At 39.4% G+C, this 27094-nt stretch overlaps 1 protein-coding gene across 2 annotated transcripts in view; it reads right to left on the bottom strand.

Moving 5' to 3' along the window:
* The window catches only part of ranbp10 (RAN binding protein 10), a 43046-nt gene that overhangs the window by 8328 nt on the left and 7624 nt on the right, over positions 1-27094 (bottom strand). For both annotated transcript variants that reach the window (XR_005006495.1, XM_036561595.1), the window contains exons 2-11: positions 19844-19955; positions 19400-19452; positions 12361-12528; positions 12139-12161; positions 11627-11811; positions 10136-10248; positions 8804-8912; positions 5282-5427; positions 3449-3641; positions 2160-2299 (exon numbers count right to left, since the gene is read on the bottom strand). Coding sequence is in view for 1 of the 2 variants with exons in the window: in XM_036561595.1 (XP_036417488.1) it covers positions 2160-2299; positions 3449-3641; positions 5282-5427; positions 8804-8912; positions 10136-10248; positions 11627-11811; positions 12139-12161; positions 12361-12528; positions 19400-19452; positions 19844-19955 (1242 nt within the window). In the remaining variant the exon portion in view is untranslated. The remainder of the gene's footprint in view (positions 1-2159; positions 2300-3448; positions 3642-5281; positions 5428-8803; positions 8913-10135; positions 10249-11626; positions 11812-12138; positions 12162-12360; positions 12529-19399; positions 19453-19843; positions 19956-27094) is intronic.

Genomic DNA, 27094 nt, shown 5'->3' with positions numbered 1-27094 from the left:
ATTGCCTGCCACAGACAATCCTTTATGACAGATCTGAAATAAGCTTTCAGCTTGAAACATATTTTTAAACTCTATTCAGAGGTGAGGTGCATGCAGGGTGTGTAATGCAAAATAGTTCCCAGAGACAACTTTTTTCAGATTTAGCACTATTTTGCCATTATCAACATTTCATATAAGACTCAGAAGACGTGTAGGTTCAATGGCAGTCTTGGAAAGTAAATAAAATGGCTGTATGTGTGTTGTCATCCCTGGTTCTCATCTCCACCGCTGTAAAGGAATCAGAGTTGGCAAGTTTCTTTCCCATGAACTATTTTAGATTGAACCACTCTGAATTACTCTGTTTACATCTCAATGATTGAATTATGCAGCACATTTGAAAAATTGGTGGAATTCTCCTTTAAGTCCCAGAGATATCACTATAGTGAGCATGACCAGCAACTAGCTAACTAAATTTTAACAAAATCGTAACAAAATTACCCATCTATTACCCTAATCAGGCAGAAAACCATTTTTGAATATTAAACACAGCAAACAACTTCTTTCACAGGATCATGAGGATGCAAGAACTCTGCGCCTTTGCCCAAGAAAACTTCACATTTTGTCATTTTTACACATAATATATATACATACATATATACACACACACACACACACACACACACACACACACACACACACACACACACACACATTTTATATACATTTTATATATGTATGTATGTATGTATGTATGTATGTATGTATGTATGTGTGTGTGTGTGTGTGTGTGTGTGTGTGTGTGTGTGTGTGTAAACGGTCAGAAATCTGAGGGGGCCTGGCTTCCAAGAACACAGAACCAAGTGTTTAGAAAGTGCGTGAAATGAGTAGGCCTTTCAAATGCGGTTACAGTCCATGGTATCACACTCACCCTCTCCTGTGCCCAGTAACCTTGGAGACAAACATTAAATTCTCTGATTTACAGCAGAGCTTAGTTTAGCAACAGCTCAGAGAGAGGCAGAGAGAGACAGAGAGAGTTTTCTTAACACAGTTGTTAGTGGTGAGTAGTGCATACTACATTTACATGGAATCCCTGGGCCAGCAGTCATGACTAGTACCACTTTGCTGTGGCCGATAACGATACTAACCAGCAATTATTTTTTTGCGTAAAGTTCCTTTAATTCATATACGGCTTGCAGTAAAAGACAGGATGGATTATTCATTTATTTTAAATAACCAAATCAGACGTGACTGGTAGAGAAGGCATAATTCGATATCAGGGCAGATTTCAGTAGAAAATGCTAGATCAGATATCAGAGGGAAAAAAAGTGGAATATGATCCTTCAACCAATCTATCTGAAATATCACTCATTCACAAGGTGTTTTGTGATGTTTTTAGCTGTGTATTTCTTCATCCTGGGTAGTAGAGTGTTTGACTAGTTTCAGCATGATAGCCTATTTTTAAATGTTCATCTTACGTAAAAAGTTTACATTAATAACATTTTAAAGCGTAGGAGTTTTAAAAGAATATATTGGATCGGTATTGGTATTTTCCCAGTACTCCATGTTTCAATATCGTCATCAATACAAGAGAAAAAAAAAGAAAAAAAAAGTTTCTTTTTTAAAGATTTTCTTACAGTAGCAGCTGAAAGCAGCATTAGGCAAGGACTCTTATTGGTATAGCAGTGGCATTGCTTCACCTTCTTTTCCCCTTTTCTATATTTTAATATTTTATACTAACGGTAAAACCTTATTCTCTGTTCATATTGCTTGTGTTATTGTTTTGCCATCTTGTGTCAACCAGAGGAGGATGGGTTCCCCTTCTGAGTCTTGGTTCCTCTCAAGGTTTCTTCCTCTTGTTCTTAGGTAGTTTTTCCTTGCCACTGTCGCCTTTGGCTTGCTCATGGGGGTTTGGACCCGGATATTTCTGTGAAACTGCTTTGTGACAACACCTGTTGTAAAAAGCACTACATACATAAACTTTGACGACTTGTGTTCAAGGCTGGACAGGAATCTTAAGCGGGTTGGATTGTAATGTTGTCCAATACGCTATCCACTTTAGTGAGTCAAGTGACTAAAGTTGCATCAGTGCGTGCAAAGAACTGTTAGCATTAAGAATTATTATTATTTAGCAGCCACAGAGATATCATGCAAGCCAAATACATGTACTCGTGTGAGTTTACCTGCTACTCCGTTGCCCACACTGTTGTCATCCCCTTGGAGGATCTCCTGATGCTTGTACGTGCCGTTCATGATGCGGGTGGAGGAGTTCTCTGCCACTCCATTACTGTAGTGCTCTGCCTCTATCTCCATCTCACTGTCACTACACACACACACACACACACACACACACACACACACACACAAACAGAGAGGGAAACTCAGAGGCATTCAGAGTGAGGCACAGGATGCCTAAACTTGTCTGGAGGTTTTTAACGATTTCTCTTTCTTGCAAATTTTTAACTTTATTTTCTCTCTGATTTAGTCATAATGTCCCCTGCGAGTCAGGTCAGGTCTCACCCCATCACACAATGCTAACAAGGTGAGAAGGTGAGGGCTAGCACGTTTCCTCCAAGACACGTGAAGCCGACCACATCATCTCTTCTGCCAGTAATGCAACATTACCAGACATTAGGTCTGGGCAACAGGGCGATGTAATTGCATATCGTCAATGACTGACAAGTAACCTGATGACACTTAAAAGGTGATAACAGTTGTCTTGTTCACATGTTTTATTCACTTTTACTTTTATAAACTCCTTACTGTCTCTGCTGCAGGTTTCCCAGAGTGTCACATACCATCTCAGAAAAATTTGCAGCATTTTCTGTACAGCTTAAGTGTTCCGGTTGTTCAGATGGGTTAAATTATAAAATACAATATATACAATATAATACTACATGCCTTTCCAAAGGCATCCATAGCTTAAATCCAGAGTGACTCCACTATAACGTTCATTTCTTTTTAAATGTAAAGCATGTGGGCATGGCTTTGGAAATCATACAAATATAAAAGAGTATTGGTTGGGGGGGTGATCTAATCAATAATCAAGATTTTAGATTCATTTTTAATTTTTAGAAAATATATAATTATTGTTATATGTCGCCCAAGCCTATTCGACAGCTCAACATTCTTAGAGGGGAATACTAATGCTGTTTTGCACAATTTCCACAATGGTGATGTCACAACCTGGCCAATACAAGCAGCACTTTAAATTTCAATGTACACAACTTCTTCACCTCACTACAAAAGCATTCCTGTGGTGATAGGAAATCACCACAGTTGTGCTGCTTTCAAGGGGTAAGCGGCGTAACTGTCAATTCTGTTACGTCAGCTAACTGACGTACGCATTGGCGTAATGGAGTAAGAGGGAAGACAATCCTGCTCATTACCTGCTGTGTGATTCCTGGCCATGGATGGCTGTGGTACACACCAGCTTACAAAAACAAAAAGAAAATTACAAACACATACATACCTAGTCTCCTGGTTGCTGGTGGCGCTGTGTGGCTGGGACTTGGTGGAGTCAGTGGAGTTGGATTCAGAGTAGTTAACTGAAGAAGGGGAGGAGGAAGGAGAAGAAGAGGCAGAGCCTGCTCCAGGGTATTTGCTGTGGCTCTTGTTTTTGTTAGAAGGGGTCACTCCGTTACTGTACGTAGGACTGTCTGCACCTGTATGGATAAGAGACCATTTAGAGGTCCCAGTGCACTTCTCCAAAAGAAGGTTCAGAAGCGTTAACTGGACTGTCCACATGCAAGGAACTGTTTACGCCACACAAGGACATCACTACAGGTGTATTATTTCTACATAACATCGTGCTGGAAAAAGGTATCTGCTAGAGATGTCAGGATCACCTTTTTTGCCCTGAACCCAATCCAATATTTGTGTTTTTGTAGATGATGCAGCCACATACTTCAAATACATTAACATTAGTGAAACAAATCTAATTTGCCAAGGTATTCTAGGCTGTCAGTTACTTTACAATGCTAAGTAAAATCATTTCACATTTAGTATATGCATAGTGTGACACATTCAACTGATTCATTTGTTTTTGGCCTAGTTTTTTTTAATTATTTCAAGTGTTTAACACTTACAAGGCATGATCCAATTTGATTGACAAATCTGATGATTTGGCTACCAGGTACTTTAAAATGATACAGTAAAATCACTTATTTTTAGTATGTGCATGATGTTATACACTCTAGCCTGTTTTGTTTTGTCAAAAAATTATGTGAAGTATAACTGGCCCCCTTTCAAATTTTATGTGTGTTTATGCTGGCGGCCTACTGTCAAAATACAGGGAAATTAAAGGCCACTCTGGCCAAAATAAAAAAATAAAATGTAGCCACCGCAACATGTGTTGTAAACATGCCTACTCGCTTCCTACAGCAGTGCTGCAGTAATCTCTAGAGTGAGATTTTATGATTTAAATGAATAGGAACACCCCCTGGTGATGTACCTTGAAGGTGGGAGGAACTTTTGCCGACTGCATGGTGTGGATTTAGGGGTTTTGGGTGAGGGTTTTTTTGGTCTTTAGCTGGTGAATACAAAAGGAAGTCAGATAGCTAACGCTACTGCTAAGAAACAGAATATCTTATTGTAGCCGTATACCTGTCTTGAAATTACCATTGCAATGTAGACGATGGATTACTCAAGCGACTAAAACGACATCAGACGAGGTGGATAAGTTAAAAGATAAAGTTAGCAAGGTATGCTGGCTATCTAGTTACTTGGCTTTTCTCTGGCTAAAATGTTAAAAATAGTTGTCTCTAGTGTCCATTTTATGTTGGACAAAGATAGAATCAATGGGCCTCGTTCATCAACATCTTCCTAATTTTTTTCTTAAATCTGTTCTTAAGAAAGGTCCTAAGAATAAGTCTACGTCAGATTCATGACGTTCTTAAACCACGTGTTCGCGCCTTTGTGCTCTTGAATGTGCATAGATTGTGTTCTTACCTGGGAACAAATCCCAAATAAGAAAACACTGGTGAATGAGTGCAATGGGGTGGAACAGCCTTATCAGAATCGGACTGGGCTTAACGTAGTCAATACTAATTCATTAAAATGTACTTTGATACTGATCTTTAGGATTTGAATGGCACGTCCCTAGTACATGCGTTTGGAACTGCTCACAGGACCAGTTGACTAGACACATGAGGATGCAAGAAAACCAACTACGAATGTACAGCGCACAGCCAGTAGTACTGTTGTTAACGTCTTACTTAAAGGTTTGTCTGAGAACAACTCAAGAGCGAACAGTAAACGAGTAAGGGTGTGTGGGTGTGTGTGTGTGTGTGTGTGTGTGTGTCACCTGTGCTGTGCAGATGGGGGTTGGTGGCTCCGTGTCGGGGGCTTAGGCTGGGGGAGTCGGGGTAACTGTCCTGGGTTTTGGAACGGACACTAAAGCATCGTACCTCACTGTCTGTACCATTCACCATCTCCACAAACTGCCGACACCTGAGGAAAACAAAATCAATGCAGGAATTCCAATGTGTCTTAGATCTCCAGCACTCTGCAAGCCATTAAAATGCTGAAATGAGCAGCCATTTCTCTGCAGTCCCTGACTGACATGTATAGCCTGCCTGACAGCTCTTTCTCCAGTCTCAGACACACTGACAGACAAGAGTGATGTGTATAGGAGGAAAGACTCACTCTTGCATTACATGAGAATAGACAGCACAATGTCTTTGTTTGCTGAAGAGGTGAAATACAAAACACAGTTTTAACACAAACCAATCTTATTTTGATGTTAAGCAGGGAGAAAACCAGCTCTGTCTGCGATGCACTACAAGTCATTTTTACTTAACTGAAACATGAAAAATGTACAAACATCGAAAAAATTGAACACAGATGCTGGAGTGCGACAGCATACTCAGACAGACAAAACAAGATGCACAATGGTGGTGGCTCACAAAAACAAGTCATCCCTTGAAGTGATGACTTCTTTCGAACATCCAAAGAATAATAATAATAATAATAATAATAATAATAATAATAATAATAATAATCCAATCTTTGCTTGTATAGCACTTTTAACTTTTTTATTCATAAAATGTAGTATTATTTTCACAAGTTGAAATTTAGGGTTTAGGGTCCGGGACAGACAATTCTTACTGTGGGACCGCAGTTTGAACTAATTCAGTAGCATGGTCCATATGTATAACAGGATTGAACACTAAGTGGGTCTACTATATTAAAGAATTACATTACAGACACCTCATACATCTATTATGGTTATCAGTGAGATGAAAAGACAGTACACAGGCTGCTGAAGTCCATGAATTCTAGAGTTGTTGTCATCTATGTATTACAAATTCTCATGTAAACAATATATAGTTTTTTTTTGAAAACAACAATCTTTACTTTTGTAAACTGAACTCATCCTTCCCTCTGTTGATGTGTTTGACACATTACCTGCTGCTTAGTTTTTAAGAAGCAGCTATTCAGTTCTTTGATAATCATCAACTCCTCAGAGATCCATCACACTGTCATACACATCTACTCTTCTGTCAGGTCATGTCTCTGACAGGTAGTGTTCACTAGTGTTCACTAGCTAAAGAAAGACTGTGTAGCTGCAGGGGTTGCACTACTTGGAAATTGAGACTACTCTACATAAAAAAAATTGCTCTGCAATCCATTCATGCTCATATGTTGTATTTATTCCCAATATATTTTTGCTCACTCACTCACTGTTTGCCATGCAACACAAATAGAAAATATATTCTCTTATCAAGATAAAACATAACATAACTAACATAAATGTACATAACTACTTTTTCTGTCTCCGTACGCTGTGTTCACAATGATCTTTTCTTCACTGCACTTGTGGTTTTCCACTTTAAAGAGACATTTCTCAGCATCAAAACAACTTGGGGCATGGGCAAAGTTCAAATCATTCAAAAGAGAAGAAAAACACCCTTACATTTGGGTGTTCAGAGGCAGAGCTGTTTCTCAGTGTTCGCAATATCATAGTTTTGTTAATAACTTGCATTGTTTTTTAACACTATGGTCACAAAAAGGGTCACAGTGGGATTCTCACTGAAAATGCAAGCACAAAAGCTCAATAAAGCAAAGTCAAAGGCTGACTTTACATGGTGAAGCGTTAATGCAACTTTAGTTGAAACTAAACTGCACTTGTAAATGTAAAGCATCCTGAAACTCATTTGAAACTCATCAGCAACAGTTGCAAGCGTTCTTCATGGAACAGGTTTCAAGAAACAGCCAGTAAAAACGGCAATAACGCATCATGTGACCATGTCAAAGGACACTTTCAAACCACTGATTCCACTGGATCAAAAACCAAGAAGATAAAATGGAAGCTGGTTTATTAGGGTGGTTGAAAGGACACAGATAAAACATATAGTAAACGTCCCTAGATAACTTCAGACAAATGATAGATATATAGATACAGAAAAAACAATGGCACTGACAGCTGGAAAAAGCACACAAAGATAATAAAATGTGACAAATATATAAATTACACCTCGTGGATGACTTTATAGCAAGAACGATACCATCAAAAAATATGAGCTGTAAATTCAGCTACTGAACTGTAAAGCTGCACAGAAATTATGTTGCAACTCATAACATGCAATTAGTTGCATACAAGTTTCACCATGTGTAAAACCAGCCTTCGAAATGTGTTCTCTTTAGTAAACTGAAACAGAACTCTTAACAGACTCAGAAAACTCTGCTCTACCACATTTAATCAAAAGTTTGCGTTATAGCTAACGCATATTTATCAGGAGAGCTGGAGATGAAGCTCTGAGAACACATGAGGTTTGTTCTTACTTCTAACACATGACAATCCACCCAGCAACTCACTAACCAAATCGAGTGCAGCACACTCTCAAGCAATGCTGACCAGTGGTTCACCCTGCCACTGTGTTGGTCATAGGAGCATGTAACAAAACAACTGCTGTTTCTCTAGCTAAGAAGCGTGGCAGGGAACATGCCGGTCTCTCTGCCTGTTTTTCTGACTGTACCTTCATGTTTGTGTCTCTCATAATATAATCAAACATCTTTCATTGTCTTTGGAATGCACAGAGTGTTCCAAGGTTTTCAGAGTTCTGCGCCGTTGTGTGAGAATAATGCCAATGGCACACTGGCAGCTTTCTCAAGCAAAGTCTATTAAAAATGCTGCCAGTAGCAGGGATAGGAGAAAAATAATAGAAATGACTAACTGTAAACACTTCTGGTCAAACAGGCTGCGTAAACTTCCTCCAGATCAATACTGACGTCTTTACCTCAAGACCATCTGGCCAAGTTTTCCTACCACTTGTATTTCTACAACTGCTTGGCTAGTCATGAAAGACCTTCATAAAATACACGAATTATCATAAATGTTTGCAGGGAGTAAGACATGGTGGTGATTAAGTGCATGATAGCAGGCTTCTGTTTCTATTTCCAGCAAGTTAGCATTATGTGAATTATAATGAAAGCCCTATTTGATCCAGAATTCACTTTTGACCCAACCTTGGATTTATGTGCTTCAATAATATTAGAATCACGGAATGCGGACCATTCCAGGATAAATGCAGGCTCTGCACCCCTACAGTGCTGTTAAGCTGAGTAGAACCTGGCACACCTTTGCTTAAAGGAACAGTTTGGTAATTCAAAAACGTTAATGTAACAAAAAATTTATAAACAGCAATAGTCAGTATTTATCATTATTCAAATGAAGTGCATGCATAAGATCAAACTCTCATTCATTGTTAGCTACATTGGCATGCAAACAAAACATTTCACTATTATTCTCTGTACGAAACTTAGTTTTGGTAAATCTGTGGCATGTGTGCGTTTGTGTGTGTGTGTATATATAGACTTCACTCACTTCAACATGAAGAGTAAATTTGGGTTGCGTTCTAGGAGCCCGGGGTACAGCTGCTGTGTGGCTTCAATAGCCTCTCCGACACGACCCGCCAAGACCAGCTTCTGTATTCCTGCTCAAACATAGACACAAAGACACACACACACTTACCATTTGTGGCTGTAGGGTTGTCAGAAAAGCAGACCTAAAAACAATCTAAACTAACCCAAAACCCAGCCAAAAAGCATGCTGTCAGAATGCCAGAAGCAATAATGCACATAATTCCACAGCTTAAACTGTCAAAAACATTAACCGGCTAAATGTGAACAAAAATAACAGGTAAAATATTTCCCTATGAGTGCTTGTCTAAAGCCACCAATTACTACTGAGAAAGTGGCAATGCCGCCTATTTGTCCAACAGTCTATGCGATTATAGGCATGTCCTCCATCTCTCTGTAGACAAAGGACAACACCGAATGTGTTATAAGAAAACAGAAATTGTTTTAAAAGACTGAAAGTGATACAATGTGATTGCAATACTCAAAGGTGTCCAGTCACACAGTGAAATAGCCCTGATCAGTTTTACAGCCCTCTGAACATTAAGAACAAAAATCATGACATTTCATCATACATTTCTAAACACTTTCAAACCTTTTTTTATTTGAAAACTCCCAGAGTTCATTTGGACTGGTAGGGGCGTGGCAATATCAGCACTGCACTAATAACCTGAGCTGCATTTGTACTGAGAAATATTTGCATCGCTCTGCCATGGCTAGTTCTGTATTTCCAGTTTGTAAGACTGTTTGGTATGCTGTGAGTTTGAAAGAGGGGCATTACTAAATGTTGTGGATGCATTATTTCTGTTAGTGCTAGTGAATTAGTCAGGCTGCTGTGGTGATTCTTGGGGATCCTCTCTCTGTTTCAAACGTGCTCAAAGACATTTCTGATGTGGTTTTTCCTCGCTTATTTCTCTGAAGTGGCTTTGATAGCAATAAAACAAACAAACAAAAACATGTTTGTTTAAACCTCTGGCACCACATAGCACGTTCTGAGCCTAAAAAAGTGTCAAATGTGACAGTTCCCTTTCACAAAACATTTTTCTAACAGTGAGTGACACCACAGTGACTGTGTTTTGTACTGTAGTGAAAAAAAGCTTTCTGTACCTGCCCTTTGACTCAGTGTGGTTAAAACAGGCTGATCTGGCAGCAGCATTTTAAAGAAAGTCTTTGAACATAATCTACAATAATAAGCAGACAGACGAGACAAACATGAACTGGTTCTCTGATCTGTATTTAAGCAATTATCTTATGTTCTTAGGAAAAATTTGGTGGCGCGTGTCTGTGCGTGGATTCTCACTCTGTCTGTTCTTTATGGAGGTCTGGTCCTCCTGGATCATGGTCTCTGTGGCTCGAGCAAAGGCCATGGCGGTGGCGCAGTAGCCATGATGCACCAGGTAGCTGGACACCATACTGAAAAGAGCATCAGACACAGTTATTGCAGGAGCACAGAGCAGATGAGCATTATTTCCTTGAAACTGGATGCACACTACATGATTTTTGCCCCAAAATTAACCCTCAACTTGTCCCTTCCAACAAATTTTTTTTACAATCGAAAGTGCTTTTCCAGGTTGGGAGCTTGGTCAGAAGCGATTCACAGCATGAATGATCTGCTGTGTAGAAAGCGAACGAGTCAATCTTTAGCCTTTTTTTTTAAAACTTGTTTGATTTTTTTGACACAAAAAACATTTATGAGTCCTGTAGTGCGAGATGGCCCAATGAGAGAGCTAGCAGAGAGGTGAAGGAACATATATGCTCCCCGTCTTCGCAACCTGTTAGGACTTTATAAGTTGTGTAGTGTCTAACCAGCAAAATTTCAATTAAAGCAATAAGCTATGAGCACTGATTCCTACCATCACCCCTTACCCATTATTAAATCATAGCAGCACAGCTTTTATAAAAAGAATTATAAAATGCACATATTCAATAAAATGTTTGCGTTATAAGTAATAATAATTGCATTAAACAACTATTCTGCCAAGAAATGTAGTTTGTTAAGAGTATGCTACAGTTGCCAAGCAACCATAGACTGATTAAGGATGACAAGAACTTTCAGTCACCACCATTAAATACTGCAGTCATTTCATAACTTAACGTGATAAGATAATGTTTAATGCCTAGCACTGACTACTGGAAAAACAGTTTATCCTATTATCTTAAGCTTTGTTTACCAGAAAATAAGTTCAAACTTCATTATTACATCATTCATCGATATATTCAGTGGCCCGTGCAAGGAGCACAAAGTCCATTGCCCGTACAGTGGTTTTCAATGACGTAGCATATTAATACAGAAGTCAATTGTTGTTAGGCGGTCATAGGTGTGCATTTATCGAGCATTTTACAACGGCTTCAAACGCAGCTCAACCAATTAGATTTTAGGGCTGGAATTATCCATTTTATAAGGACTAGTTACGAATGACAAATCCATTTCTTGAATCAAAATGAGTGCTTGCACGTTTACAACTCACTGGACATGTAAAAGTGGGCCATTTGCATTGTAGGGTTCGATTATTTGACAGTAAAGCTGCACATCGATTGTTATTCAGTATCATGACACTGATATTTGTAATGTTGATATTGCCTGAGGGTGCAATATGCATATGAGGCACTCACCATCAAAAATATGTAAATAATTTAGGACAAAACAATGACTCATTTTTAATCATGTCATCAGGAGGGTCGCCAATATGTTTTACAATATTACAACACATATCGTTATTGCAATATAATCGCAATATGGTATTTTATAATATCGTGCAGCCCTATTTGATAGGTGAAAATGGCCTCTCACTTCTGCAGCACTGTCTGCCATTCGCCGAGCCTCTCTCCGATGGGGAAGCGGGCGATCATGCCGTGGATCTTTGCCCTCCACTCACTCATATAGTCCTCAATGTCAAACACAAATGGCTGCTGGCCAAAGTTAGCGTCCACGATTTCTCCAGGAGTCTGCAGCCCTACTGTGGGATACAAGTTGGGCTGGGGAAAGAGAAAAAAAAACAAGACAGGAGAGACGGAGGTGGAGCGGGGAGGATATAATGAGTACTGTTTGCATCTTCGTGGTGTCTCTCTCTTGCTCTGTCACTGAGTCACTGCACAGGGCCTTCTTCCAAATCACCTCAACTGGCAAAGTATCAGCTGAAGTGTCCGCTTCATTAATCATACACTACAAGCAGAAAGCTCAGCCAAGCGCATTACCACCCTCTTAACCTGGACATACAACAAAATCTTTCCAAAAGTATGGCAAGATGAAGAGAGTGATGTATGTATGAGAGTGAGTGAGTCAGTGCTTCATTCTTCACTTACTGGGAGATCTGTGAATGCCACACCTGGAAGAGAAAAGAAGCAGACAAACATCAACTTATGTAAAGCACAACAAACTGTTGTGAAGCTATTTAACATTCCTGAGTTCAACTGGTTTCGAAAAACAAGTTTGACAGGCCAAACATTATTTATCATCTATGTCTGAACACAATTAGAAAACCTGGTGTTCTTTCGACATTTTCAACTAGACAGGTTTTGCTTTACCTAAACTGTGTCCGTTCTTGGTGTAGAAGCATGTGTTGTTGATGAGGTTCACGCAGCAGCCAATCACGTCGCCCGTTGTGAAGGTCGGGCCGTACGGTTGGCCGGTCCCTGAGGAGCAAAAGGAGTGTCCGTCGTCACCGTGGTAACCGTAGGAGTGCTTGTCCCAGCCTGAGAGAAACAATAAAGAAAACCAACAAGAGACAGCAATTACAAATACAGTATGATTGAAGCTGTCCTGAGATTCTGATATCAGATCATTTTAGCAATTCATGCTGAATACTGTAGAGTTAGGGGTGTGCAAAAGAAGCTGGATAATCTATGTGAATCCAGATGGATTAACTCGCGCTTCTAATTACCCCCCCATTCACTCACCTCAGCCGTTTAGCATTACATGCAATGTCTCCCCCGGCCAGAAGGGGGCATCCGACTACACATCAGATCTGAGTCCGAATGAGTCACTCAACTCTCAGCAACACTTACTGTGCACCACAGACACTGCGAATCCCAGTGCGGACTGTGCATGCCAGTCCTGGGCGTCGCATATGGTAGTGTGTGAATAGTCTGGCATTACCATGCGCACGTTCCACCAATTTAAAAGCAATGCAGAGAGATGGATTGGACAGACACAAAACCAAAACAAGGAGAAAAGGAAAAAGTAAATCAGGGGATGGCAGGATGGAAAGTAGGTCGTGTGTGAACTGTGAGGTATTAGATTAATCTGCAGAGCAGCACTGACAGGGATATTGCTCCTAAAGCCGCGTTCACTGTTCCCTCCATGCTAATGAAACGGGCAGGGCTCCACTATGGGATCAGAGACGCAGAGGTCAACAGGGCGCGTAAGACCATTATGCTGTAATCACACACACACACACACACACACACACACACACACACACACACACACACAGCCCAGCAGACACACACACACACACACACACACACACACACACACACACACACACAGAGGTGACATCATCTCTCTTCCACAGTAACAGCAATGTGAAGTCATACATCACAACACTTCAACACCGTTTATTTTAGACATACATTTACCAGAACCACTAATACACTGACAACTAAACCACAATTAGTTAAAAACTAAGCATCTGTGTTCATCCTATTAGAGTAAAGTGGTTGGGGAGGGGGAGGGGCTATACATGCATCCACACTCAAATGACTGGACCTTTTTTCTGGAGTCACTTTTAAATTCTAGATTTTGCAATTTTCAGATTTTTTTTTTTTTTAGATGCAGATACGTTTAAACAGCATCAGCAGATCAGAGAAAATATCAGCAACAAGGGACACCAGACGAATAATTTGTAATCACTTCTCATGTTGAGTGTCAGGTGGGGGAATCAAAACTCAAGAATTTCTCCACTACAGGTTTGAAACCATTTAAAAGGCAACATCCTGCTCAATAAAAAGAATGCAGCAAAACCGCAAAAGCAGAAAGGAGAGGCCCTGGTGCAGCGTGCTTACAAACTGTAGCCTCCATTTTCAAAATAATGAAAAAAAATAAAATATCGAACAGCAGTGCAAAAGTATAACTAAAACCATAATGGAATTATGGAATGGAATTGCCTTGGACGGCCACTCGCTCGGTTGTCAAGGATGTAGGGTTATGTGGTGCATACTGTAGACTACACACCATAAACATTTTGATAAGTTTATTTTATGTAAACTACTTTTATTTATTGCCAGTTTTTTTTTCGTTGTTTTTTTTTTGTAAAGTTTTTGTTTCTGGTTTTCGGCTCGGTGTGTCCTGAGTTTGGATTTTGGCCGAGATTTTAATTTCAATGCATCACTTAAAATATCAAAATGCAATTTGAATTTTGATCTCTGAATTAAAATTCCATCAAACTTAAAAAAATATGTATCATTACACTGCTAGCAAAAACAGAAAAGAAATCAGACAAACCTTGAATCACCTGAAGGACCTACTACCATTAAAGGCGCTACACTGGTGCCTATGCTAGAATACTACATCAGGCCAAAGGGACAAAAAGCCCAGCCTACACGAGCACATTTCCATTTCTATCATATTCCAAATACTCTGAAACAAAGAGCAGCAGCAAGGGCTGAATGAACTGGCGGGTCGTAGTCAGCAGGTGTGTGTAGAACAGGCTGGATGACTCCATAGCATTCCAAAGGCTACAGGCACCATGGAGAAGCCAATGGCCAGGTGACAGAGTTGCAGGCTGGGGGCAGCTGATTGGACAGAACATGCTGGGGTGCCATGTGCTGTAGTGCATTTGTACGAGTGTATGTGTGTATATTTTATCATAATTTTATATATGACTCATATTCTATATATATATGAGACTCATATTCTATTCTATTCTATTCAGTTCTATTTAAGAACATTCCATGACATAACACTGTCTCCACCATGTTTAACATATGATGTGGTATGCTTTGGATCATGAGCCCTTCCTTGGCTTCTCCTACTCTTCTCTTCCCACCATTCTGCTCCAAGTATCGAAAAAAGAATCTTGCTCCAGAACTGGGCCTTTTTTGATTCTTTCTAGCAAAGTCTAATCTGGCCTTTCTCTTCTTAAGTGTCACCAGTGGTTTGCATCTAGAAGTAAAACCTCTGTATTTACATTCATGAGGGTGTCTCTTGACTGTAGACTTTGACAATGATACATCAACCTTGTCTAGAATGTCCCTGACTAGATGTTGTGAAGGGATTTTCTTCACCATGGAAAGTTATCTTCCATTGTCTTCCAGGCCTTTTGGTGTTGCTGAGCTCACTAATGCATTCCTTCTTTTTAAGAATGTACAAAATTGTTGACCTGGCCACTCCTAAAGTTTCTGCTCTCTCTCCGATAGGTTTGTTCTGTTTTTTTTAGCCTAATAATGGCCCCCTTCACTTGCATCAAAACATCTTTAGACCACATTTCGAGAGTTCCCATGAACAGCTACGAAATGCATATTCAACACTTGGAATCAACTCCAAACCTTTTATCTCCTTAATTTGTCATGAAATAATGAAGAATCAGGCAACACCTGACCATAAAACTGCTTATCAGTCAACTGTCCAATTACTTTTGAGCCTGTGAAAATGTAGGGAATATGTAAAAACTGGCTGTAATTCCAGACAGAGGTCAAATTACAAAAATTGTCTTACTGTCTAGTACTACTTTTAAGATGTTTATGCATCAGCAGGTATGTACATGAAAAATATCAGATATCAGCATCTGCCCATAATCCCCAAACACTTAAATTTAATATCAAGTTAGGATTAACTCAAGTTAATTCAAGTTAGTGACAGCATAGTTCCTCAATACACTGCAGAGTATGATCTTTCCAATAAGATAAGAATCTCTCCAACCTAACATAGCTTTGATTTGACCGTTTTATACTGTTTTGGTTCTCTTAAATGTAGACCAAACGTTAACCAGACACAAACCACATTTCCAGAAATTAAACTTAATATTTATTCTGTTTTATGTATTTTGCGCTGTCCTTAAAAATGATCTGATTTATCACATTGTATCTTTTTCATTTGGTGCTTGTTTATTGGTTTCACACTGCAATGGCTAAAGTGTACCAAATTACATGCAAGTGCTTGTTTACTGGTCAGACGTTTTGCAGGAATACGCTCTGTTACTCTCACATTTGCCACCATTTGAGCCAAAAAAACTCCCACATTTTAACGTCTATTTGTATCACAAGAGCAATAATAATAAACCTTACTTGATATCTGCCTCTTTATCATTGGTTTTTTCATTTAAATGTAGCCAGTCAAGTCTTGATGTAATATGTTCTGTGATCCATGCGCCAAAACCAAATTTCACTGCTTGCTTTTATTTTATTGCTCATCTGCTGTTATGCTATAAGAACGATATGATCGCCTATACAGACTGACATGTTAAAACAAGCAAAACAGATAATGCAGGCAGTATATTCAGGCAGTACAGTGCTAATGTGTGGTAGAATAAGCAGAAAAACATGCCTATGTTGAATTCCCTTGCTCGGTGCATGCCATCATAAAAATGCATTCCCACTAGCAGCGAACTGAACCAGGGTTCATGTGGAATTGCTGAGGTTCATTTGGATTTTTGTCAGACTAAGGTTCAAAACAATCTCAGCATGTTTACTACTTCACACTTAACAAAATTTCTAAACTATTAAAATCAGAAGCAGTGCTCACGTGAGCACACACACATTACACCAATTCCTCCATTCACTTTCTACAGCGGCTTTAACAGTAAACATATTAATCCAGCACATTGTTTAATTACATTCAATCCAAACAACTTAATCCAAACCAAGTCATGCCTCCTTCGACAGTACAGGCATTCCAGAGGACTAACACATGTGAATCCTGCAAGAAAAACATGACACAGATTCCAAATCAATAGTTGCTCTTATTCAGTAAGGCCAGGCCTTTCAAAGGAAAAACTGTGTGTGTCTGAAAACTCAATTAGGAAAAACGGATAACAGTATTTTTCCCCTGCATCTTGATCTTCTACTGAGGTCTTGCGTGGAAATTCACAGACACTGTCTACTTGACATCATGCCCTTTCAAAGAGCGATCTTGTGAAGCATTTTTAGATGGACTGGAAGACGTTTAAGGTCATTCTGTTTGCTGATAGCCCTTCCCAGGGCATGCTCAGGCATGCTCAAAACAGCAGAGAGGGGACTGCATAGGAAAGAGACGGCTGGTGAAAAGAGGTGTGTGAGGCTGAGGACAGAGACTGCACAGAAAGGATGGAGGGTGCAAGTGGTGCCAAACCACAAACAAATTATATGATAGAAATCCAAGTAGGCTATTCAGGAACTAAAAAACGCACATTTACATGGGAGCAGGTGCAATGTTAACAACAAGGACTTTACACAGGTAAACAGAGTCAGAAACAGGGATTTGTAAAGGCATATTCAACAGCCTCATTTAATTGTTGTATTCAGAAATATGATTCTGGACACAATAAAACTAAAAGGTCTCCAAGGCTATTTACTTAAAGAGCCCATACTTCAGAAACCAGAACTGTCCTCTCTTCACTGAAACAAAGGACTTTGATGTAAGATGTAAACATTGTTAGTTTCCAAATGCAGTCTTCGCTGCCCAGCCCATACAGTCCATAGATGGAAACTAAGCTGTACCAACAGCCTGTTTTGAATTCATTGTTTTTGTAATGTCACTTAAAGCTATGCATCAACATATATCGGCCACTTCAGCCTACAGTAGCTTAGGAATGTTTCAACCACAATGAGGCACAATACATGGCAGCCAATCAGAACGGATATCACATACATATATTAGTCTTAAGGACACAGCAACAAAAACAGTCTGTTAAACAGCCATTGAAAATTTCATTATAAATGTTCTTATACATAAAACCACAAATATTGTAAGTGGATGACAGGAAAAAAATAAAAACAACAAAAATGTAGGATATGGGCCCTTTAAGAACTTAATTGTGTTCAAGCTTACAGTGTTTAATGAGGTTATTGAAACAATGACCAGAAATGCTTGAAGTTACCAGATATACATACAGCACTGTGCAAAAGGAGCAACATACTTCGCGCAAGTACACAACTCTATCGCAAGGTGCATTCTGAACACTGCAGCAAGAGGCACTACAGCAACAGCCGAGCCTGGCCAAGACAAGCTGTCTTGGACTGCCCACATGCTTTCTCCCAGAACCCGTTTCCAATACTATTTTTGACATGCCCTCACTACTCGGAAGTGTGTCATACATACGGTACACAAGTGGCCACTACTAGTGGCCATTTAGCTAACCGTGTAAATGGAGCTGAGCAATATATCACAATATTTATTGTTGTGACGTAATTTATTACAATACACTTTTCTGAGCATATCGTGGATATCACCAGCACTTAATCACTTCTCAACTGCATGTCTGATGAGTATAATTAGTCCTGTTTAATTGGATTTAGTACAGCACAGCGTGTAAAAATGTTGAATACAAGTAACTGGATTCAAAGTTTTTGACAGTATTTTTAAAATGTGGCACTACTTCGTCTGTTCTAATTTATTGGTTGTCAGAAAAAAATTAATACTATGACACATCAAGTATCCTAAAAACTCCTGAATTCCTGAAGAATTGTGATTATGCTTTTTGCCATATTGCCTACATCTACAAGCAAACTTTGTAATTCAGAATGTTTTTTCAGAAGTCTGAACATATGTAACAAAAAAATTACCTGCGTAGCCTTTAGCTTGCTAATCAGCTACAATGATACATATATGCTAATCTGAACATAAATGTTACAGTTCTGAAATATTAAACTTTTTAAAACATTTTATTGCTATGGATTTTTCTGTCATTATTTTGGGGAATGGGAATGGAAAAGGAATTGAGTCAGGTCACAGTGATTTCTGGGCAAGTTCTCTTGCAGAAGGCGACAGTTCAATCGATCTCTGACCTCTCTGGGGGCTCATCTAATAAACTTCTCTTGTACTAATACAGCAACAGAACCGCGTCTGTGATTCCCCTGAGGGGAAACAAGGGCTTGTTATAACCAATATTGAAATGAGAGGGCGGGATACAGTAATGGCTCAATGTTCAATGTGCCTCTCACAGAACTAGTTCGCTCGTATAAACATAGACACATACATACATACGTACATACACACACACACACACACATATGCATATATACATATACACACACACATACATATATACATATACACACACACATACACACATACATATATACATATACACACACACACATACATACACACACACACAGATAGACACATATACATATATATATATATATATATATATAAAATATATACACATATACACACACACACACGCCAAGAAAACCTTTTATAAGATTTTTGTATAAGATAAATAAATTCAAGTTCAACCACGCGCATACACATGCACACACAGACAGGCACACACACACACAACCAACAACCCAGTGTTACTCAGTCCAAACTCCACCTGTCCACCACAGACCAGGAGTCATGTTTACTGTATGACTCCCTGCAAAGCACAGTCCCTCATCCAGCCCTCACCACTCACCCACACACCTCCCCCTGCTAACTCACCCGGCAGCCTGTTCATGTTGACCCCCTGGGCAGACAGACCAATACCCATGTACCTGTAAACAACAGTGAGAAAGGAAAACAGAGGTTCATGCCATGAAGATCACTGTATGGCTCAGCTACAAAACAGCCTTACAGGGTGAACTGGACATACTGCCTGCATGCAGCATCAAACTACAATCAGCGATTCCATTACGTAGGTTCTGTATACTGGAACTAACCACGTTCATGTCACTCCATTCATCAAAAACGTTGTACCCGATCCAGATTAGAGCTTTAACTGGACCTGAAATTTTGGTCAGTACTCAAATATAGCCCATTGCTACTATTACAGCACCCATCTCCGAGTGAATATGTCCACAGTCATGTAGAATTAGATCCAGGCTCAACAATTGGGGGCAGCTTGATCAAAGCTGCCACCAACACTCAACAAAACACAACACTTACCCATCTCTGCCTTTGCTGACTATCTTCACTTCAAAGTAGTAGATGCCACAGGCTGCAGGGATAGGGTGGGTAGCTCGGACAGATGCTGCATCTTTGTGGTTCTTTCCGTGGCCTGGAAATGGAGTGAACAAGAGGACAATGAGTCACTGACCACAGGCTGCTAACACAAGTGCCCGTAAGCACCAAGTAGAGTAACCAAGTACAAAATGAAGAAATTTCAGTGAAATTATTCTGGGACAATTCAGAATTATTTTTAAAAATACACTGAATACACAAAGACATGTAGAAAATTAGAATAATACATAAATGTTTACTTTTTTTCGAAAACTACATTTTCATTTAAAAATAGCTCAAGAATTTTATTTTGGCCAAAAAATGAGTTCAGGCTTTATGGAACATTATTAGGACAGATTATCAGTTTCAATACTGCAAAACTGATAAATCAACACCTTCACATCAATGCATCCTCACACTCCTAGAACTAGTTATCGCAGATACAGAGTAAGAGTACTCCACTCCTTACCCTCATAGTCAAAGGGAATATAAAGGTCAAAAACTGGACTTTATTATCATTTTTCCACAGAGCTGGACACACATGACCTCTTTATCAAATGTGAATTCCAAACTTAAGATATTTGTTGGTAGTGAAGTAATTATTGATCAGTAAATCCACTCTGGGATCTAACAAGTAACCTTGTCCAAGTTGTTCTGCATGATTTGGTACATGAGAAAAACCTGGAAAGGATGCCACTAATCATGCAGTGATGTGTGTGAGGGAGGTAAACTCACAAGAGACCAAACCCAGAACCTGGACCTGGAAATAGAATCATTTCACAGTCTAACACGGCACACACTCACCGAACAATGGCACGGTGCAAAACATGTATGCCCACAACATTAAAGCCCCGTCAACATGGTTTCAAATGTTTACATTTTTGATTCAGTAGTAAATATGTGAATGTATAAAAGTGAAAATGTAAAAAATTCCAAGCTGCTGCCAACTCATAACTATGGCCGTGTCAGAGTGCAAAATGACCGACAGCGCTGTCTCCCAGGCAACGTAAACAACCTGCAACACAGTCAATCACTGTGGTTCAGCCCTACATCTTTCTCTGCCACTTCACTGTAAAAAAAGTCACAAAAACTATAGATAATAATTAAAAGAAAAGCATCACTATAGTGAACCGAGCTTCTACAACCCCAACCAAGTCACAACAGGTTGCAATTAATATTCAATTTAGAATCACTGCACCATTTCCATGCACATATCCTTGTACAATGAATGGTTATGTTAGCTGACAGCTGATATAATGCAGTGGAGAAAGTTTCAATGGTGAATAACTGTCTCAGTTGTTGACTGTAATTAAAAAACTAAAGGAACGGTATATCTCTATTTTGTAAGTGAGTAAGTACTCATACAAAAGAACAAACCTTTAAATCATCCTCATATAGCAATGTTTTGACCAAAACCTAATTTCCATAAAATTTCAAAGGTAGTTGATCATCCAAGACATGTTTGGTGTCTGAAGTTTGCTTCTAAGTTTTGCAATGAAGTTATGAGGCTAATATAGCTATAAAGTAATATTATGGCCACAAATCACGATCACAAATTATCACAACCATCTCTAAAGACTACTTCCTCCATCAAGCGAAGGAAAAACTCCTCAAAACAAACCTACAGTGAGAACGGCAATGGCATTAAATTAGTCTAAATTATTAGGATAAGTGAAAAGGTGCTTCTGAGGAAAATGTAATTCAAACACACACAATCCTGATCATCTGCAGGCTTATTACTCACAGTTGAGTATCAAAACTATTAAAAGGCAGGCTCATGCTCGCTCTAAGGTAAACTAAATTCAATCTGAGTTACTGTACTTGCTTATACACACTTTACTATGACCCCAAACAATATTTTTAGAGTGTTAAAGAGCAATTTTCTTAAGTTAGCTGCTGACAGCTTAATAAAATAGAACAGTGCACATGTCGACAATTAAAAAAACGTCTCTGTACGTAATATTGCATGCATACACACCATTATTTGTATTGCTTCATTACAGTTTAGTAAAAAACCTTACAGGTAAGATGACTAGTCCTCCTCAGCATCAACATTACTCCAACTAACTCCAGCTCATTTGAAAGGGCAGCTTTCTCAGCTCAAACTTCCCCCTTATTAGACATAAAAAACCTACTGCTTAAACATCATGTTGCTGGTCTGATTAATGACGGTTTCCAGCCCTTTCATTTAAACTGGCCTACATTCATACTGTCAATTCTAAAACACGTATGTCTGCACTGAGCAACTTGTGAAGCCAGTTTATTTTTGAATGATTGCAAATGTACTCTTCTGTGCTACTAAAGTTTCTATTAAATTTTAAGTCTGTAGGAGTGCTGCTGATGCTAGGTGGCCTGAGCTGCAAATTTGATGGACATAACAACTGTAATTAAAGGAGGCTAGACTTGCTATAATTTGGCAGTCAGTTACACCGATCAGCCATAACATTAATCCCTGTTTCTAGACTCATGGTCCACTGTATCAGGCCTACTTACCATACAGGTGCACTCTGTAGTTCTACAGTCACAGTCTGTAGTCCATCTGTTTCTCTGTGTACTTTGTTAGCCCCCGTTTAACCCTGTTCTTCATTGGTCAGAACCCCTACAGGACCACCACAGAGCAAGTATTATTTGGGTGGTGGATCATTCTCAGCACTGCAGTGACTCTGACGTGGTGGTGTCAGGTTATTGTGTGTTGCACTTGTACGAGTGGATCAGACACAGCAGTGCTGCTAGCGGTTTTAAACACCTCAGTGCCACTGCTGGACTAAGAATAGTCCACCAACCAAAAATATCCAGCCAAATGTGTTCTGTGACCACTGATGAAGGACTGGAAGTTGACTAACAAAAACTGGGCAGCAACAGGCTATTCACCACAAATGTTCAGGCTCAGTAAGTAATAGAATAAGCTCATAAAAATGTTCTTCATTCTTCATCCCCTCTCCATTTATAAGCCCTTCATTTATGTACATGAACTCTAAATTTATATTCAGCGTACAGCATGTTGCAAGCACAAGCCCAACTGAGCAGGGCTTGTATCTAATTTCTCAGAGCCAGAGGGCTGATCCTGGATCAGTTTTAAGCCGTCATATCCTTACGAATACGATCAGGCCTACACAGACAGAATCAGCGCATGGCCCTAGATCGGCTCTGTTACTCTGAGATTGGTGATACGTCCATATGGGCCCTGGTGTAAGTTTCCCTCAAGCTGGCCTGGGGGAGCAGTGATCAGTCATGTACAGTTTGTGAAACAGTCAGTTTATGACAGGCCCCCCACAGTCAATCACTAACTCATTCACTGATACTATTAAGCAATGACTGAGACTCTTCAGGGCTGTAAAGAGTTGTTACTAAAACCTTAGTTCCTTTGTGTTTGACCTGTGTGGGGTGTGTATTTTAGTGTGTCTGCGTCCATGCATTTCATTATCTATGTGTGCTCTGAGCGTGTGTGCTCCAGGACTGTAACTTGACCCCACGTGCCGTTTGATAACAGGACACCTTAAGGCCTGAGTGTGCGTGGGAGAGACCAGAAAGCAGTGCTAGAGGCTGTCTCTGTGCTGTCCTAGTTGGTAGATAAATCCATATCACAACAGTGTGGAATAAATATCATTATTGTGTGCAATGCATTGCACATTTTTGTGTATTACTACACAACTTCAAATAACGATCCTCTTATTTGGACAACTGTGTGGAAAATCATTGCAGTAAAGAAACGCAAGAGTCAGAAACGGTCTAAAAATTACCAGAAGGAAAAATGTTGCTATTATTACCATCTCTGTAAATACATCTGCTGATGTTTCCTAATAATAATAAAAAACAAGTTTTCTTCAGGTGATTTTTAGACAGCTCCTGACTCTGAAGCAGACATAGGAGCAAACACAGTGATGGTGTGAGTTAAAGCTTAATGTTCAACAAATAAAAGCATATAATAAACATGCAGCTCAGTAAAAGTTGTGGTTGTAGTATACTGTTACCTTTAATTAGCAAATGTAATTAATGTAGCAATAAAGAACAGACTTGTGAATGCCACACAATCTTTACTATCCAACTGCCTAACTGTATGAGAGCTGTGGTCTGAGGAGGACCCTTCTACATACACCAAACTGTAGAAGACTGATGCTATACGTACACCGTACTGTAGAAGGCGTATTGTACAGGCATGATATCTGCTTGCTGCATGAAGCGTGTTCAACCAGCTCAGCTAAACAGCTGCATTTACAGAACAATCTGATTTATATCAGATACAATTAATGCAGTATAAATGTAGGGTATCCCACTATCTAATGTTAAAAAGTTCAGTCATTTATTGATTTATTTCATGCAAACTATGGTTTAAATAATAAATCAATAAATTAACTGTTTTAAATCGGCGATTAATGAGTTGTTACCGCTGCTCGGGGCTGTTATCGCAGTAGCAGGTAACCACCACAAGGCACAGGCCAAGCTAACTGCAATTATTTTCCACGTTAGGTTTCACAATCACATGTTGATGTCACAACAAACAATGTTACTGAGCACGTTTTTATCCATGGAGTTCAGGTAAGTATATGTAAATAAAAGAAAGCAGAAAATGCATGTGAGACACATCAGGGTCGTAGAAAAACAACAAAAGTTCTAACTGCTGACTGATGCTATAACATATTTAAAGGGCAGCAGAGAGTAATGTTTATTTATTAGAGCTCTAGCTGTGCTTGTCCCCAGTTGAGAGCGCTTAAGCATTGACAGCTCGGAAACAAGACAGCGAATCAGTCTAACTGGGCACTTATGGCTTGTGCTTTTATAGCTGCATACAATGAACAAAAAAGACAGTGAAATTGTTAATAGTAAATATCTCTATGCCTATTAATTGTCCGCTAAAATGTGATGATTGTGACAGGTCTACATGGGTCTGTAGAACGATGATTGGGAACATACCTGGCATATCCTGGCAAACTCAATATCGAACATGTATATGCATCATTTTTTTTAAACCATGAAATGCCAGCTGCCTGTTACTTTGTATGAACATAAACATTTATACATACAACATTCATGATAAATGGACCAACCCAGTGGTCAACACTGCCTCTGGCCACAACATTTCACAATGTGGGTACTAAAATTGCAAAGCCTCTGGCCCGAGTGACCACTTTCTCTGGAAACCTTTTTTTTCTTCCTTTAAACAAACCAACAAACCACCAGGCCAGCTGAATTTTCACACATTCACAAGCATCCAACATTAATAAGTTACAAACCCACTAGTTTTCACCTCCCATACTAGACCCAGTGCCTGCATTATTGGACATGGAATTAACCAGAATGTGTTGGAATTCACCAACTTTGTATTACTTTTTCAAGGCAGCACCTGACCAGTTTTTGGTTTAGCTAGGCATGTTTGTTAATTGTAAATACAATACAATGCATATAGGATAAATGATTCTACAATTCTGGCCACAAATTCTTAATCTGTCCATTGCAAATATACCCGTCTACCCCAGCGAATGGTCCAAAATCACTTGAAATAAAAAACATTACATTAAACAGGTACATTAAAAGTTAAAATGACTAATGTGACCTAAAACGACTGTTTCAAAGGTTTTCTATTCATGACAACAACGAGTCTTATACATTTCATATATGCTAGTAAAATCAATATATACCACTGGAAACTACTGCACACATGGCAGGCAAAATCATATGACTTTTGTCTTGATGAATATATACTGACTGTACATCACCCAGTCCTACATGGTGAAGAAATACGATAGACTGTCAGCCATACATTACTACAGTCTATTACATTATGACTAATAAATTAAGTGAATATTCATCATCTCTGATTACAGCAGCAATATTAATCACCCCTAATTTTAGCATCCTCGGTTCTACAGCCAAGCCACAGCAGGCCTCCCCGTCATGCCCAGACAAACATCCATAATAAAACATCGAAACACACACACACACACACACACACACACACACACACACACACACACACACACCTATTTATATATAACACTCACACGAGCGGAGTAAAGTCAGACGACCCTGTATGTACAAATCCTCCTCCCTCTCTCTCTCTCTCTCTCTCTCTCTCTCTCACACACACACACACACAAACTCACATACAACTGCACACATATGCGCTCACTCCTGCCCCCGTCCCTCACACACTCTGTTCTATTTATACCACCAACACACAACCTAACAGCACACAGGAGCAAGACGACCCTGACGGATTTTCTCCTTCTTGCCGTGTGTGTGTGTGGGTGTGTGTGTCTCTCACAAACACACAGCTTTTACCCACTGTGCATAATCATAGCCTGTCATTGGTGAATGGATGACACCCTGACAACATTCTCCCTGTGTAAGATGCAGCCATTTGGTCATCTGTTTTGCACTAGGCCTGCTTTATATTCTGATTTGCAGGCCACTGATTTATTTTCACTTGGGAGAGGTAATCTGTTAACAGCTCGCTACTGCAGAATGGTTTAATCATTAATAAAAAACACTGACCCTATCAAAACCTAAACAGTAGATCCATAAAAGCTCACATTTATGCAGAATGGAATATGGCCTTAATCCACAGCACCTCTTCTGACAGGGCTAGAGCCTACGAGTGACACACCCAAGTCACACCACTGCTAAGGAAACAGTATAAAGGAAACCACCAAAATGAAACACACCAAATGCATGAGGTGCAAAAAAAAAAAAGCTTCCCACAAAAGCACACAAGACCAATCAGACACAAAGGAAGGATGTTAAGTGGCAGCGTGGGAGTAAAAATTCTCAAAATACATAACACAGTTTGATAAATTAAGACACAGCTGAATTGTAATATTGTAATACATTTTTCAATACAGCAAAAATAAGGAGTGTTAATATGTAAATGCTTCTATTTTCAGTTTATTAGAGCTTAACATAAAAGTACAACACTTAAGACTTTAGAATGGCACAGTGGAGTTTCCTTTTCCATTCCTTAGCGACTTAAAAACACTAAACAAAATCAGAGTTCTTTAGAACCACAATCTAAAGTACTGGCCACAAGCTAATATGTGAAGCCTGAGCCAACACACTTCCCATGATCCTATAGCCGCCTTTAAGTTCTCCTCTGAAGTTCCTACTATGACTATGACTTTGGAAGTTGTAAACAGTTATCTGCATTCTGACTAATTCTAATATTCGAGTGCCCATGAAGTGTATCAAACGGATACTTGGTTA

Source organism: Colossoma macropomum, unplaced genomic scaffold (assembly GCF_904425465.1).
Source record: "Colossoma macropomum unplaced genomic scaffold, Colossoma_macropomum, whole genome shotgun sequence".
NCBI classification, from domain to species: domain Eukaryota; kingdom Metazoa; phylum Chordata; class Actinopteri; order Characiformes; family Serrasalmidae; genus Colossoma; species Colossoma macropomum.
This window is presented reverse-complemented; position numbering and strand designations above follow the sequence as displayed.